We start from the raw sequence: 17763 nt of genomic DNA on the forward strand, positions 1-17763 counted from the left end.
GTAAAATATTATGAAATCATAGCTGTTGATTAAAAAAGGGGATTTTATTGTTCACTCAAGTAAGGTAAAGGAATGAGACAAGACGAGTTCCTTCTTTCCATCTCTAGGATTCTTTGTGTCGAAATGTTGTCATTTTCGGCACATCAAAATGCAAAGATGTCAGTGTAATATTTGTGAACAAAGGAGTGTTCCTCTCACAGTTTTCACAGTTGACCTTTTTGTATTGAGAGTAAATAATGTGTTTGTGCATTTATTGACACCTGCAGTTACTCGGTTATAGTTTGAATTATGACATTGCAGATTACTGTGTGCACAGATTCCACATCAAGTCTTATGTGAATTTAAGCCAGAGTCTGGTTGAAATTGTAATCCTACAAATGTGTACGTTTTTTGAGTAATTTGTGTAGTATATATATCAAATAACCAAAGGGAAGTAATCGCTCCGTCGCGATATAACCTCGAATGGTTGAAAACGACGTTAAACACCAAATAAAGAAAGAAAGAAAGTAATCGCTCTTTATGCATACGACATGTGTAATGTAGTAAGTGAGAGTTGTACGGAACCTATCTCCTGGCACCTGAGAGAATAACAAGCATTGAAAAGAACAAGCGACTGTCATCCTCAAACATACATTATAATTATATTGGGTAGTATAGTTGTATCGTATCGTCAAAATAATATGATGAATGAGGAATGCGTCACACTTTTTGTGAAGGAAGTATATTACATATTGTGCCACTCACAATATCCAAAAAACATTATTAGATGAATTAATCCGATCCTGACGGGAAATATGTAATATAATTGTGTGGGTATTTTGTTCATTGGTGCCGACGGGATACCAATAACGTGACAATGTTGCGAACGTTTTAATATCAAGAGAGAACATATTCTGATTTGGCTGATGTGTTTGGGCAAAATGATCTGCATAGAAAAGGAATGTTCTAACCTTTGATCAATTCGTTTCAGAACAAATGCATTGTTATGGAAAGATGTGCACAGCCGTTAAGAATGTGTGTGTGTGTGTGTGTGTGTGTGTCTGTGTGTCTGTGTGTCTGTGTGTCTGTGTGTCTGTGTGCGTGTGTGTGTGTCATTGAACACATTGTTTTTTAATTATTTGTGGAGTAAAAGGATACTAAGATTGTGATGAATTTACATGTCTCTGTCTGTATAAATTGTATGTACACTTTTTACTTTATCAGTACTTAGTTTATTCAGTGAGATAATATCAGCAAGAAATGATTACAATGGGTAAATCATGAATTGTGTCATTGGTCACAATTTAAGTTATAGATTTTAGATGTCATGTTTTTGCTTAATCAAGCCTTCCTTGAATCAGTTACATGATATCGGCAAGAAATGATTCAATTGATTGATGTAACTGGTCGCAGTTTTTGTAATAATAATGTGTAAACAATCATTTCTATTTCATTTGGGATTTTCCGTGAGATTAAAACGTATGGGAAACGGGGTCACAAGCTCTAGAATATTGTAATGCTGCCAACATGTTTAAAACATAGAAACAATACCCACATAATGGTATCTACAACAACTCTTTTGTTGAACGTCTTTACATAACTACAGCCTATTGACATCACTATGCTTGCTAGTTCTCTATACCACAGGACTGCCGATGTTGAACGTCTTTACATAACTACAGCCTATTGACATCACTATGCTTGCCAGTTCTCTATAAAACCACAGGACTGCCGATATTGAACGTCTTTACATAACTACAGCCTATTGACATCACTATGCTTGCTAGTTCTCTATAAAACCACAGGACTGCCGATGTTGAACGTCTTTACATAACTACAGCCTATTGACATCACTATGCTTGCCAGTTCTCTATAAAACCACAGGACTGCCGATATTGAACGTCTTTACATAACTACAGCCTATTGACATCACTATGCTTGTTGCCAGTTCTCTATAAAACCACAGGACTGCCGATATTGAACGTCTTTACATAACTACAGCCTATTGACATCACTATGCTTGCTAGTTCTCTATAAAACCACAGGACTGCCGATGTTGAACGTCTTTACATAACTACAGCCTATTGACATCACTATGCTTGCCAGTTCTCTATAAAACCACAGGACTGCCGATGTTGAACGTCTTTACATAACTACAGCCTATTGACATCACTATGCTTGCTAGTTCTCCATAAAACCACAGGACTGCCGATATTGAACGTCTTTACATAACTACAGCCCATTGACATCACTATGCTTGCTAGTTCTCTATAAAACCACAGGACTGCCGATGTTGAACGTCTTTACATAACTACAGCCTATTGACATCACTATGCTTGCCAGTTCTCTATAAAACCACAGGACTGCCGATGTTGAACGTCTTTACATAACTACAGCCTATTGACATCACTATGCTTGCTAGTTCTCTATAAAACCACAGGACTGCCGATGTTGAACATCTTTACATAACTACAGCCTATTGACATCACTATGCTTGCCAGTTCTCTATAAAACCACAGGACTGCCGATATTGAACGTCTTTACATAACTACAGCCTATTGACATCACTATGCTTGCTAGTTCTCTATAAAACCACAGGACTGCCGATGTAAATTATTCTGCTCCTAATCTAAGATCTAGCCAGGTTTTTGACATGTAATAAGAACATTTCTACATTTGAACGTATTCCAAACCTCCATAGCTCTGGGGTGTTCTGTGCCCACTGGGGTTTGTTTGTGTTTGTATGGTTTTTTTATGTCTTGGTTTTTTTTTACTAACACTAGTTTCCATCTGCAAAATGAACTATTTGGAAAAGTCTAACTGCACAGTACAAAGTCAAGACGTTGATTGTTGGTACGTGTCCAAGCGGAGGGCATGGTCTAGCCAAAGTTAAAACCTGGACCGGTGTGAGATAGCAAGCAGACTGTTTTCACGCCATGTAAACACCTGGACCGGTGTGAGATAGCAAACAGACTGTTTTCACGCCATGTAAACACCTGGACCGGTGTGAGATAGCGAGATGACTGTTTTCACGCCATGTAAACACCTGGACCGGTGTGAGATAGCAAGCAGACTGTTTTCACGCCATGTAAACACCTGGACCGGTGTGAGATAGCAAGCAGGCTGTTTTCACGGGAAGGATTGTGTTTTCAACTCACGGTCTTTTGTCTTGACCCTCTGCACGGTGAGGGCTGGACGTACAGCACCATGTAAACCTGCTAGAGAGAGAGAGAGAGAGAGAGAGGCGGAGAGATAGAAAGAGAGAAAGAAAGAGCGAGAGGAGAGAGAATGAGATAGAGAGGCGGAGAGATAGAAAGAAAGAGAGAGAGAGAGGAGAGAGAGAGAAAGAAAGAAAGAGAGAGAGAGATAGATAGAGAGAGAGAGAGAGAAAGCGAGAGAAAGAGAGAGAAAGAGAGGGAGAAATAAAGAGAGAGAGAGAGAGAGACAAAAACATGACAAGACCATGCAGACAAGACATCTTTATCAACGAGGTTTAAGTGTAAGTCTCTCTCTCTTGAATACACACACACACACACACACATACACACACACACACACACACACACACACACACACACACACACACACACACACACTAACACACACACACACACTCACACAGTTGTCGCTTTTCATTATCAAGTTTTCAAGTTTGATACACAATGTATGGAACAGCAAGGCACTGATGAGTTTCAATATTTATCGTCTGTTTACAGAATAATGATTGAATCAGTTGTAAACATTGCATTGTGACTGAATGACAAGGAGGAAAATACTGCTACATTTAAGTTTATCAAAAAGTGCTAGGAGTTAGTGCCAAATCGCATGGTTAACCCCAGCATTGAATGATAACTAGCGATCATTCAAACCGTATTTGGCTTCTCACAACATTGTAGTTGCAGTCACAGTAAATCCAGCAGGCGGGGCAGAAAAACCATACAACTCGTAGTCTTTATGTTTAAATGTCAGTATATTTCACTAATCATAATTCCAAACCGACCAGTGGCACTGGGAACAATGAGCATTTAAATGTATATAGTTGTTCATACGTATTGTAGTTGGTTGAACTACAGAAACAATTTTAAGGCAGTTTGCATTTCAGGCCTTGTACGTGATGGCACTGCAAACTTGTTCTTAACTGCATGAAAAACATATGGAGAGCCATCAAGTATTGATTTATCTAATCTATTTTTAAATCCGGGCCGTGAAAGTATGAGCAGTTTTGGTGATTGCGTTGGAACGGGAAAACCCGACAACAGTCATGAATCGTCTATTTTAACCTTCGCCCGACCGGGTTATCGACTACACACGGAAGACATCGTGGGTCCGTGCTGACCCATGCTTCTCAAAGAAGGAAAAATATGTATACCCTTCCGTAGACCCATGCTTTCCAAAGAAGCAAAAACGTGCATCCCCTTCCGTAGACGCCGTGGTTACATTTCCGCAAGAAGTAATTAAAATAAATTATTAATTTAATTATTACCGTGCGGACTAAAGCTTCTCAAAAAAGAGAAACGTGAATACCCTTCTGTGGCCGTCGTGGGGCCATATGGACCCACATTGTTATGTATTAATTTCGCTCCAAGCGATTTGCTTATTAACTCCAAAATTAAACAGATCATAGAAAATGATGTTTAGAGCCAATACCTGAAGTTCCTTCAGTTTGAGAAACATGGGTACGCACGGCCCCACGATGTCATCCGTGTGTAGTTTAAATTTGACCTTTGTTTTTTAATTACTTCTCGCTGAAATGTAATGATCTTTTAGGACATAAGAGCTGAGGCATTCTTAAAAGCTCATTAAAATAATTGCAATTGGTTTAAGAGATATTTGCAATTAAACACCCTTCTGGGTCCACACGGACCCACGACGACCGGCGAAGGTTAAGAAATGTGATCATCAGAATTTATCAAAGATACTCTTATGACAAAGCACATTAATATGGCTATAACAAATTCATGACAAAATAAAAGCTACATACGTCTACTACTGTTTTAAATTATTCATTATGATCTTCGTAGTCTAGGTTTTTCAAGATCTGAAACAATTCCCGATGAACTCAGCTGACACACACTCTCTACATTATCCCTCATCCTTTTGCCCGTCCACCTGTGCTGTTTACAGTGATCTGAATCATTGTGACCGTTCGTCAGTGTGTGTGTATTTGTGTGTGTGTGTGTGTGTATTTGTGTGTGTGTGTGTGTGAGAGAGTTTGTGCAAGCGCACCCGCATATTTGCAGGGCCGGACTACCGGGGGGGTTATGGGGGTTGCGCAATCCCCCCCCTAGCCTAAACATGTACCTTACTTATTTAATTTTTTTTTTTTATTGCTTATTTTATGCCGTTTCATGCAAGGAGCGATCATTTTCCTATCTCAGAATATGACCTACCCGTCAGCTTCAGGGGGCTTCGCCCCCTGACCCCCGCAACGAGGGGTGGGTGGGGGTGGGTGGGTTCTAGGGTTTCCGGACCCCCCCCCCCCAGCCAAAAAATAAAAATATTGAATGAGGTATGCATTTCTTTATTTTACATTGAGTTTCAATTTTTGGGGTATTAATCAGTGACAAAATCTGCTGCCTAAAACTGGTAATGATCATCCTCAGAATGCACCAGATTCCACCATTTTGCATCCTTTTTTTTCAAAATTGTCCGGGGGGGCATGCCCCCGGACCCCCCTAGCAAGCTAGGCGCTTCGCGCCGTCGGCTCGGCGCTTCGCGCCTTCACACCCATATCTTCACAATATACCTTTGAAAAAAAAGTCATAAAATGAACTGATCCGCCCCTGCCGCCAGGGGGGACATCCCCCTGGGCCACCACTGGCAACCCCCCCCCTCCTCTTCGCCTAGTCCGGCCCTGTGTGTGTGTGTGTGTGTGTGTGTGTGTGTGGCTGGCTGGCTGTCTGGCTGTCTATCGGATCTCCGTGGCTGGTTTACATTTGTTATTTTGTGACTATTGCTTTGGCTGTCAACTGACCCAGTGATTGAATCGTGTTGCAACTTAATACGCAGCTCGTAGTTTCACTGCACTGACTTCAACACTTCATGTGCAAATCGGGTCACAGTGTTCCCAAAGGTTCGTCCGCACTATACCGGAAAGATCAACTTTGAACCACATCACGTGATCACAGCATATCTTGCGTCACACTCTTCAGTGCAATGGTTGCCGCTGTGCGAAGTTAGAACCAGTGTGGACTGTTTGTCACATTCGTGTCTTTTGGAGTGAATCATTCATCCAAATTATCGCTTCGGATATCTACCATAGATTTATCAACTACGTTGTCGACTATTCGTTTCTTCAACTACGCTCTGAGGCTGAGACAAGTTGCGAGGTATGTCACTATTGATTCAACGTTCAAGGAATTTCCGGGTTTACCCTACTTTCGGTTCGCAAGTTTCTGTTCTCTCTAGACCACACACACATATATGCCTATGATTGTGTGTGCGTATGTGTGTGTGTGTGTGTGTGTGTGTGTGTGTGTGTGTGTGTGTGTGTGTGTGTGTATGTGTGTGTAAGTCTATCCGTCTTTCTGTGTGTCTATCTGTCTGTCTATCTGTCGGTCTGTCTGCTGCAATCTGTGTCTATGTGACACTTTACTTCACTTACGATCTCTAGTGCAGTATCCTCTCTGAAGATCGGCAGCAAAATCTGTAGCTCGGTAGACAATTTAATGCTGGCCAAACGGGAAAAAGTGCTACAACGTAAGGCTAGTATCCTTTTCGCAAGAACATTGTCGATTGAGCAGCGCAGTGTTCATCATTCTTATTCACGTACTCCACTCACAACGAGCTGACCCCATTTTGTAGAGCCAATAAAATATGCAGCTTTGTCTCGATTTGGGTCACAGCGACCAGCGTGAATGTGACAACACCTTTGTTCAGTTCAGTGCTTCGTTCTACATTCAGCATGAGAAAGACTGTCTCTTTGTGGGAAGGCGGCGTAAGAGGATTCTTGTATTAATTATTTTGTTCAATAGTGGTTTATTTCTCGTTCGTTTTACACAGCCACTGCTACTGGTGTTACCGACAACGCGGCAAGGGTAAAGATACGGAAGACATGAATGATAAGAAATAAACAAATGTAGAAGGCAGTTCAGGACTTGTATCAAAACACCGGACGATCACGGTCTTCTACTCGTCTTTATCCTTCCTGTAGTATTACGATACTAATTAGTCTGAAGTCTTGGCTATTTGCTATGATCCGGTTCAACAGCACCCCTTAACGGTAAACGTCGCAGAGCAAAGCCTGTCGATGAATTGATTATCGATCCTTTCTCGTACAAAGTCGAATCTTCATAGGTTCCAATATTTAGTGTAAAGTTAAACGGAGAAATACCACAGTGTGGGTAAATGAGTGAGAGACTTTGGTTGATCAGAGCTTTGATACAAGCTCCTGTGATGCAACAATACGACTGAAACACTCAGTGAACGCAAAACTTCACTTGCCTGTTTAAAATTTGAACTCGAATGAACTTGTCAATGAATATAACCTCACGGAGCGTTCTAGGCATGTTATCCTGGGGTCATGATATTAATACGAGTGAAACTAACCTAAAGAGCAAAAACAGGATTGGCCAATAGTAATACAGATAATAGACGATAACCTTCAGAGAAACAGAGAGAGAATTGAAGCGCGCATGTTATTCTATGAAGTGTCACATTTCGCAGAGCATCATGAACATTCACTGTGCTGTTTACAGGGCGGCGTGTACAGTAGGCGGCAAAAGAAACGCAACTCTCTCGCGCACACTGTTACTTGTGATTTTTCGTCATTTTAAAATTATCGTAAAATATCAACCAGATAAGGTACATCAAAAAGAAAAACAGATTCGTGGAGGATACTTTACTGGCTGTACGATATGTGCATATTTTTCAATCGTTTTTGTTTTTTACTTTTTCATAAATTGTGTTATACAGGGTAGGGGTCAAGCGAGACGTGATTGCACGCGAACTTGTCACTTCGACACGCTACAAAGATCGTAAAAATGAATATTTTTCAACCAGGTAAACACAGTTGTGGAGGAAATCCATCTCTGAACAAGATCATTTTACTTGATTTGTTCACCAAAGCGTAACATAATCACAAAAATGAACATAAATCACTTAGACGGTGTTAAAAAGGTTGTTCGGGAAAAGCTCCTTCGCACAGAATCGACGTAATAATTTCTGTTAAAACCAGGTGCTATTTGTGACCAAGTGTTTGTTCTACACGAATATGCTTAAACTGAAACAAAATTCCTGCGTGTTTTTTGGGTTTTTTGTGTGTGTTTTTTTTGGGGGGGACAATGAACTGTTAGCATTGAAATTCGTATGAAAGTACTATGAAGCCAAACGCATACGTCCCCCCTCCCTTAACACATATACACACTCACAAACACAAATACCAACACAGACACATCCGTACACACTCACACATAGATAAACAGACAAACAAACAAATAAAGCCACGTAGATGCACAGGTGCGCTTCGCAATGCTGAAACAGACGCCAACTGTCACTTTGAAGATCGCTGTCCCAAACTGTGTTTATGTAACGCTTTGGCCAATAATTCTAATTAAATAATAATGTTGACAAATAAAAATCCTCTACAACTGTCTCTACCTGTTTGAAAAATTCAATTTTTTATGATGTGTATAGCGTGCCGAAGTGACATGTTCGCCTTCAATCACGACTCGCTTGACCCCCATCCAGTATAATGCGGTGCATGAAAAGGTAAAAAAAAAATGTTTTTAAAGGATTACATACTAATCGTAAAGCCAGTCAAATATCCTCCACGAATCTGTTTGTAATTTTGACGTACCATGTCTGGTTGATATTTTACAATAATTTAAAAAGGACGAAAAATCACATGCAACAGTCGACGCGAATGAGTTGCGTTTCTTATGCCGCCTACTGTACGGTAGCAAAGAGGGATCATGTTTGATTCCGTACACTAAATGCGAATGCAATGTCTGAGTTAGGATAGTGCAGTGAATTCAGCCATTTAATCTTGCACTTTAAGAAACTTCTTCTTAAGAATTTCTGTTCCAAACGTCTGTCAGTTAACCATAATTTTCAGGCTCCCTTCTTTTGACAAACCTGATGCTCTCAGAGTATTGGGCGATATGTAAAACAGGACCACTGTCGTCATTTCAGATAACATAACCATGGCGACCGCTGCCCCACCAGTGCCAGAACCCGATGACATGGACTGCAGCGTGTGTCACGAGCAGTACGTGCAGCCCAAGCTGCTGCCCTGCGGACACCTGCTGTGTCACCACTGTCTGCTGTCCTGGCTAAAGTCTCAAGACCAGGCCCTGTGTCCGCTGTGCCGCTGTGCCATCGTGGACCCCGAGGAGCGAGGCCAGAAGAGCTGGCAGGACGTCGCGGACGGTTTCCCCACAGACCTGGCCATGGCGGACCTGGTGTGGGCTCACCGTTTGCTCAAACAGTCGCACAGCTGCTGCATGTGTGAGGAGGCCACTGCCACGAGTTTGTGTCTGACGTGCGGGGACCTGTTCTGCGAGTCGTGCTGGAAGATGCACCTGAAGATGAAAGTGGCCAGGAACCACACGGTGGAGGACCTGACCTCCCTGACGGCGGACAAAGTGGCGGGAAGCCAGCACGCCGCCTGCGCCGTCCACGCGGACAAGACCACGGAGCTGTTCTGCCCGACACACGGCGAGAGCATCTGCCACCTGTGCGCCACGTCCCGCCACCGCAGCTGCCCGGAGGTCAAGGACATGGAGGAGAAGGTCAAGGACGCGCGTGCCGTGCTGGCGGAGCTGGCGGTCACGCTGACCGAAGGGGAGGCCAGGCTGGACAAAGCCATCCAACAGCTGGACGACCACCTGGCGGAGATGGAGAAGCAGACCAAGAAGGCCGTTGCCGAGATCGAAGCCGTGTGTGCGCGCCTGGAGAAGTCGGTCCAGGACTGTCGTCATCGCCTGAACGAGCTGGCCCACAGCACGTGCTCTGACGTCAAGGAGGCGGTGACGGACACCAAGACGTGTCTGCTACAGCGACGCGGGAAGCTGACGTCACACAAACACGTGGTACAACGCGTGCAGGAAAACAAGAATCGCGACACTGTCAGCACCATGACGCCCGTGATGCAGACACGTGTTGAAAACCTCGACTGCAGCGCCACCTTGCCCTCAGGCGTCAAGGTCGTATCCAAGGAGACCGTCGTGATCGACGCAGAGGCCGTGACCCGCATTGCGAAAGAGCTGTCAGCACTCGGTCAGGCGAAAGTCATGTCTGCTGATTTGGATTTTGTGCCTGTAAGTATTTTGTGTGTTGTTGTTGTTTTTAAACATCTGATTTTCTAAATGAACGATCTGTGATTTATGTGATTTTACTTCATTGACCATTTAACCAAGTTAGTAAACAATAAACAATGAGTGTGCGTCCACTATGAACGAATATAACTGATGTCAAGTCATGAAATGAAAGCAATTGCTCAATGCTTAGTATATGTTTTGTTGTATTTGTTGACACAGAAATCAGGTTTGTGGATCGAAAGTTTGTTAACCAACGAACGATTTTGTCACTATACCAAAACCAATGACCTGAAATCGGTGAATAGAATCTGACTGAGAGTTGGAGGAAGGTTTACTGCCACTTGGCAACCAACTGATTTTCACCTCTGAAATCATGCGGTTGAAGTTTCTCAACTCCATGCATACAAACGCACATTATTTTGAAAATAAACACCACTTTATTGGAACTGTAGCAAAAGATTCAGTCTTGAAACAAAACCAAAAATCCTGAGATTATACAACAGAATATAGGGCGACTCTGTTCGGAGGATTTACAAACAATTAATAATAATTTCAAAAAAAGATACTTTCTAGACCGATCATTTGTATGTGCAATGTATAAATCAACTGTGTCAGAGTGATTTACGTGAAATATGTTAACCATAATTATCTAGACAGTTCAGTTTGATGTGTACACTGACTGATTGCAGGTGCCAGTTTTGTCTTTCCATGACAACCACGGTAAGAACATCGTGCTGAGCAACAACAAGCAGACAGCAGAGAAAAGAGGGCCTAACTGGGATTTTGGGATCGTTGTCGCCTCTCAGCCTATGATGACGAACATGTTGTACGAGGTTAGTCATTGAGCTCAGTGTTCACTGTGACGCTATCAGTGTGTTTACAGCTGTAATCCCTTCAAGAAATATAGCTTTTTCACTGCAAATGTCATTCAATTAAACATCCTGTCCCCAGAGACTGTGCAACACTTCAAATAGCAATTTAGAGAATACTGAGCATTCTAAAGAACAGGTTATTGTTGTTTTTGTGTAATGTATGAATGGTTTTAAGTTGTTCCAAAGTGCGGAAACAAGTGGGTGTGTGTGTGTGTGTGGGAGGGGGGTGCACGAATCGAAGTGGCAGACGACCATTAACCGCCTTGGGTGCCAATAATTTAGCGTCTAGCTGTAGTCATTGTACATGTTTAACTATGTACAACGGAAAAATAAAGGTAGAGATGGACATTAAAGCTGCAACAGTATATTGTCTTACAAAAATCATCACTTTGCACAGTATTAAGTGTGATTAACCAGCACATAGCTCTGTACAGGACAAAGGTGATCAACAACAGCTTTTACAACAAAGATCGACTCTCTTAAATACCCTGTGCCGTGATTAAGCCTAGAACCAGAGAAAATTGCTGTTGGATGTTATGTTCATGTTGTGTGTGTGTGCCAAGTATGAGAGCATCCTTCTATCTGAACATAAAGAAACGATCAATAGCGTTGCATTGTTCTGTGTCGACACATTTTATATGTTGAACTTGATATAAGTTACCAACATAATTTATGAATAACAGTTTCCACACAGCCAATACAGTACCCAGGCCGTTGAATTATTTGGCATGTGTAGCAGTTTTAGTAAATAACAAGTCGCGTAAGGCGAAAATACAACATTTAGTCAAGCTGTCGAACTCACAGAATGAAACTGAACGCACTGCAATTTTTCAGCAAGACCGTATACTCGTAGCATCGTCAGTCCACCGCTCGTGGCAAAGGCAGTGAAATTGACAAGAAGAGCGGGGTAGTAGTTGCGCTGAGAAGGATAGCACGCTTTTCTGTACCTCTCTTCGTTTGAACTTTCTGAGCGTGTTTTTAATCCAAAAATATCATATCTATATGTTTTTGGAATCAGGAACGGACAAGGAATAAGATGAAAGTGTTTTTAAAGGATTTCGGAAATTTAATTTTGATCATAATTTTTATATTTTTAATTTTCAGACCTTGTTTTTAATCCAAATATAACATATGTTTTTGGAATCAAGAAATGATGTAGAATAAGATGAACGTAAATTTGGATCGTTTTATATAAACAAATTGGTTTTTTTACAATTTTCAAATTTTTAATAACCAAAGTCATAAATTAATTTTTAAGCCACCAGGCTGAAATGCAATACCGAAGTCCGGCCTTCGTCGTAGATTGCTTTGCCAAAATTTCAATCAATTTGATTGAAAAATGAGGGTGTGACTTTTACAAATAGCCGGATATGACGTCATAAAAGACATTTATCGAAAAAAAGAAAAACAATTCTGGGGATATCATACCCAGGAACTCTCATGTAAAATTTCATAAAGATCGGTCCAGTCGTTTACTCTGAATAGCTGCTCTACACACACATACGCACACACACACACACACACACACACACACACACACACACACACACACACACACACACACACACACACACACACACATACACCACGACCCTCGTCTCGATTCCCCCTCTATGTCAAAACATTTAGTCAAAACTTGACTAAATCTAAAAAGCCGCACTTCTTCCACTAAAAGCTTGGACAAATCCGTGATGGCTTACATGGTGGGTTACGGACCAGACGGAGCCTATAAAAATCGAAACTAACATGTGCGTGCGTGCGTGCGTGTGTGTTTGTGTGTGTGAGTGTGTATTTGTGTGTGTGTGTGTACGTGTGTGCGTGTGTGTGTGTATTTGTCTGCGTATATGTGTGTGGGGGGGGGGGGTCTCCGAGAGTGCATGCGGGCGTGTGTGTGTGTGTTTGTGTGTGTGTATTTTTGTGTGGATGGGTGTGTGTGTGGGTGGGTTTGTGTGTGTGTGTGTGAGAGAGAGAAAGGGAGCGTACAAGCATGCCTATGTGTGTGTGTGTGTGTGTGTGTGTGTGTGTGTGTGTGTGTGAGGAGGGGTTTGTGTGTTGGTTGTGTTTGTCCACGCATACGCTGTATGTGCATGCATGTGACAATGTACGCAATATGTCTAGGTCATCTTGGACAAAGGAGACGCTAAAAGTGGTATTGTGATGTATACTGGAGCAACAATCACTCCTCCAGAAGCTCTGACACTGCCATATAACGCTTGTCGATGGGCATCTGCTGTGGTCATTTATCACAATGCTGTGGACGTGAATGTCGGATATAAAGTAAGTCTGAAAAGACCGTAAAGAAAGGGCGCTGGAAAGGATGAAGGCTGTTTGTGCGATTCTGTTTTTGTGTATATGTTTGTGTGTCTGGGGGTGATGGTGGTCGCGGTGGTGGTAGTTTTGAAAGTTGAAAACAAAAGGTCATGACAAGTTTTATAAAATCTTTGATCAAAATTTTGGGATTATAAAGTACCCCTGATTTTGTTTTTAATCCGACAGGTTAAACGGGCCATCACTATCATCCTACTGTCGGACAGTTAGTCCACTGTTTAATGTGTGGTTCCGGAAATCAAAATAGGTTCATAAATGATCACGTGCGAGCAGGTTACAATCTTGACAGCAATCTTGACAGCAATGCTTGTGTTCAAACCTCAACGAGGAATCTATGTCAACTCGTCAAGGTCAAACGACTGTCGATAAGTTATTCACTGAGCCTGTCCGACCTGTCTTGGGGCTGACGCTTTCGCTGTAAAACTGAAAATGAAAAACTCAAAATATTTGAAGTCAGTCCATTTTCTCTATTAACTGGATTTTGTCAGCTATATGATCGTACATTCTTCTAATTGCCGGACATTATAACTCAGCTATATGATCGTGCATTCTTCTAGTTGCCGGACATTATGACTCAGCTATATGAGTAGTATATATAGGTATGCCTCACCCCCCCAGTGCAATGTGCAATGTGCAGGGATAGGGTCCATCATAAGGTTATAGGTTAAGGTGCCTGTGTTGAAGTAGTGGTAAAGAGGGATTGCGTTTAAACGGTTTATTGCGTTTATCCCCTCTTATCCCCTCTTATTAAACTTCTCCTACTGCTGACCCTCTCTGGTGGTTTACTGGACCGCGTAACTATTACTGACATAAAAGAGAGGGCCTCCGCGAAGTGCAGGGATACCGTTTAATTGCATTACCCTGACACCTCTGGCAGTTCACCAAACTACATAGCTATTACCAGCATGAAAGAGAGAGGGCTCCGCGAAGCGACGGCAGAGAGCTTTTGTTGTCATTTTTGCATTGAAAAAGGATGTGATTATTTTGGATCAAAGTGACATTTCACTGGACTGTCCAAAGAGTCGCATATAGGTGTTTACCCTCCCTCTGTGTTTTTACGGGCTTGGGACCGTTTTGACAGGGTATGTCAAAGCCACATTGGGGGTTTTGTGGGATTAAACAATACGAGCATTATTTACAGAAGCAAAAACATGGCTTAACAAATTTATTTACAAAAACGACAAAGTTGTTTGGCATTGGAATGTTAACCATATCACAGACGGCGGTATCACAGTCAAAAAAGAAAGAGACCCGTTAGACGGGTGTAGGCAGGGTTGAAATCCCATCAGAGGCGATCACACGCTTGATGTAAAAAAACGAGAGTGACTTTCTGGTTTGGGAATACGTGAACATAGACTTTCCGTCTGTCTTGAAACCCGTGTTTGTACCGCCACCACTTTCTTGCGTTATTAGCACCTGTTGGTAAGACTCTTTTGTCAGTTTGTTTTGGTTTTTGTTTAAGCCTTTTGAACTAAATTTACTCCCACTGTCTCCCTCACAAAAGTAGGTTTTAGAACACAAACCAATAAACGCATTTCCTTGGTATTCGGTTTTAAAGAGACCGGGTGTTCGTTTGTCATAGTGGACACGCGCTGTACAGGCCTGACAGAGAGTTGAGTCCCATGGGGCGTTAGCTAAACGGGTGTTTTGGAATGCTACCTCGTGTTGGTCACAGGCTTGTGCAGGGAACCATTGGTTATACACTTGGTAAAACTGCTCTCGCAGTTCAGGACGAACCACCTCTTCTAACGTTGAAGCGCTAAGCGCCATGTATAGAGAATCTGTATCCATTTCCAAAAGCTGGTAGTCGGCTCTGGACACAAACTTATCTAGAAAATCAAAATGAAACTCCAACATGCGTAGTTTAGCGTACTGGTAAACAAAGTAACCAATCTGAGAGGGGAGTGACCAGTTGATTTTTTGTTTAGCCATCTCTACTTCAGTGACAGCTTCTGTTACTTCTGTTAGTTTTTGAAAACGACCATTGTTGATCAGTTTTGCGGCCTCATCAGACAAAACGTAATGAATATCACGATGGTTGGCCACGTTAGTTAAGGTTTTCCCGTAGGCTGAGTTACCGAGCAGTTTGAAAGTTTCAGCTAAGATAGCTTTTGATGGGTCTTGGTCTCCTGCTCGTCTTGCGTTTGAAACGCTGTCACCAAACTGACGGAAACAGGTTTTGGGTTGATACTCTACGATCAGCGTGATGTTTTTAACAATCAACCCGTGCTGCATGTACCAAAACAAGAGGGGTGTCGCTAGCAGAATTTGTTCACCGTGGTAACTCCCTACAAGTGTACGGCGTGGTTGGGATAAGAGCTTGTGTTTTTCAGCGTAGTCTTTCATAAAATCCCCGATCTGTTCTCGGCTGACAGACTCATTTTTGAAAATGGGCTGCATTTCACTGAAATGGTCTTTTAGATGATCAGGTACATAAATATCACACTGTACCAACCCGAACAAAGTTTTGTTTTGCACAGCGTCTAAGACAGTTTGATCTGTGATGGTAGAAGGATGGCGGAAGGGTTTAAGTGTCGGAAAACGATCTTGTAGAAAAGCCTGAATGGAGGTGCTTTGTTTTTTGTCTGCGTGCCATTCACACTCCCATTTTTCGACGACAGTCACACCCACATCCTCACGTAGGTATTTGGTAATGTTGCTTGTATGTTCTCTGAGTTCAACTAGTGTTTTTCCGGTGACAGGGTTAGTCGTTTTACCGGCGGTCACAGAACAGTCATGCCCGTGGAACAAACATCCGTGAAACTGATAGCAAATTTGATTTGTGGCATCCCAACCATCAACTCTAATCTTTTTTCGACCAAGGGCCTTCTCTTTCGCGTTAAACTTATGTTGGAGATGGATCTGTTTTGATTCCATGACCCACTCCAACCATTCCCGAGCTAGCTGACCGTAGGGATCTGTTTTTTCCGCTTTAAAAGCGTTTTCTTTTCTACGAATGACAGGGTGCTCTGTGGGCATGTCTTGCATGAGTGCAGCTAAATACAGCGCATTTGCATCAAATCCCTGAACAGACTGTACCGGTTTGTCCTGATTACCACGAATGTATGTTTTGTCTTTTTCGTGGTATCTGTGAAAGACAATAGACGGACCCCCGACAATGTTCTTTCGCAAAAGTGCGTGAACGTCTTTTTGTTTTTCGTTAAAAAGTGAAAAGTAGGTATCTGAAGACAACGTGTCAAACAGATACTTCAGTGTCACACCGGGGACAGAAATACCGTCTTTCAGCAAATCAACTCGCAGACTAGCGTACATACTAATCTGATGCTGCAAAGCAACCAGAAACGGCCCTGTGTCTAGGTTGTTGTACCACACCAAAAAGTCCTTCAAAGTCGTCATTTTGTTTTCAGTCCATACACGCTGACAAAAAGCGTACTCTGTGTCAGAAATATTTGCGTTTTTGAGCTTACTGAAAAAAGCTGCATGGGGTGGGAGTTCTCTTTCGTCTAGTGTACTTAGACTAGTGACGTATTCATAGCAGAAAAAACCCTTTTGCTCTTCGACACCGAACGCCTTGAGGTACTTGGAATAACTAAAACCTGGTGCGAGAAAATTGTTGATGTCGAGAAACCGAAGTTTGTCTGTACAAAGACACATATACTGGTTGTTTCGTTTAACAACAAACTTGAAAGGGGGTCTTTTAGGGGCCTTCTTTTTTCCCTCTGTTTTGACTTCTTTGTCTTCTTCTTCTTCTTCTTCTTCTTCTTCTTCTTCTTCTTCTTCTTCTTCTTCTTCTTCTTCTTCTTCTTCGCCCACGGTATCAAAACCATCTGGTTCAAAAACAGGGTCTGTTTGACTTTCGTCTTTTGGAAGATCGTTATGGGCTGTTTTGTCTTTGACAAACTTTTCAAGGAGAAAAGGTTTGATCACGTTCAGATCGTAGCGAGAAGAATTGAAACCTACGACAGGCAGTTCTTGTAAATACTCATATAATTTCTGTCTGAGTCTTTCTACGGGGATGTTGAGGCTATCTGTCTCTTGTTGTTGTGTCTCTTCGAGCTCAGTCAACTGGTCAAACACATCTTTAAATTCTTCACAAAGAAGAGCGTAGGAGGCCTCGGAGATACGTTCTAGGTAGTTAACCATGTTATCCACTAGTTCTTGAGGGTCACCTTTACTTACAAAACAGGTTGGTTCTGTGAAATGAGGAACGTTACTGCATGCAGAAACAGAAAGAGGAATATGTTTGGCTGTGTACTGTGTACAGTTTGACTCAGCTGATTTTGTTTGCGGCAGGTTATCTGTGTCAAAAAACACCTCAAAATCAAAAGTCGCCCTGTAGGGAAAAACAAAATCTGTGGCTACCT

At 42.2% G+C, this 17763-nt stretch overlaps 1 protein-coding gene and 1 long non-coding RNA gene across 2 annotated transcripts in view; one reads left to right on the plus strand and one right to left on the minus strand.

The window, feature by feature from the left end:
• The window catches only part of LOC138976559 (uncharacterized), a 100930-nt gene that overhangs the window by 53244 nt on the left and 29923 nt on the right, over positions 1–17763 (minus strand). The window lies entirely within an intron of this gene.
• Positions 8789–11116, plus strand: LOC138976558 (E3 ubiquitin/ISG15 ligase TRIM25-like). The gene is made up of 2 exons (XM_070349404.1): positions 8789–10238; positions 10928–11116. Exons 1-2 carry the CDS (start codon positions 9123–9125, stop codon positions 11081–11083), a joined length of 1272 nt encoding a protein of 423 aa, XP_070205505.1. The 5' UTR covers positions 8789–9122; the 3' UTR covers positions 11084–11116.

This window comes from Littorina saxatilis, linkage group LG9 (assembly GCF_037325665.1).
Source record: "Littorina saxatilis isolate snail1 linkage group LG9, US_GU_Lsax_2.0, whole genome shotgun sequence".
Lineage (NCBI taxonomy): Eukaryota > Metazoa > Mollusca > Gastropoda > Littorinimorpha > Littorinidae > Littorina > Littorina saxatilis.

Coding starts and splice junctions, on each gene's coding strand:
- LOC138976558 (XM_070349404.1), top strand. CDS start 9,123: ATGGCGACCGCTGCCCCACCAGTGCCAGAACCCGATGACATGGACTGC. Junction 10,239..10,927: donor CTGATTTGGATTTTGTGCCT/GTAAGTATTTTG, acceptor GACTGATTGCAG/GTGCCAGTTTTGTCTTTCCA.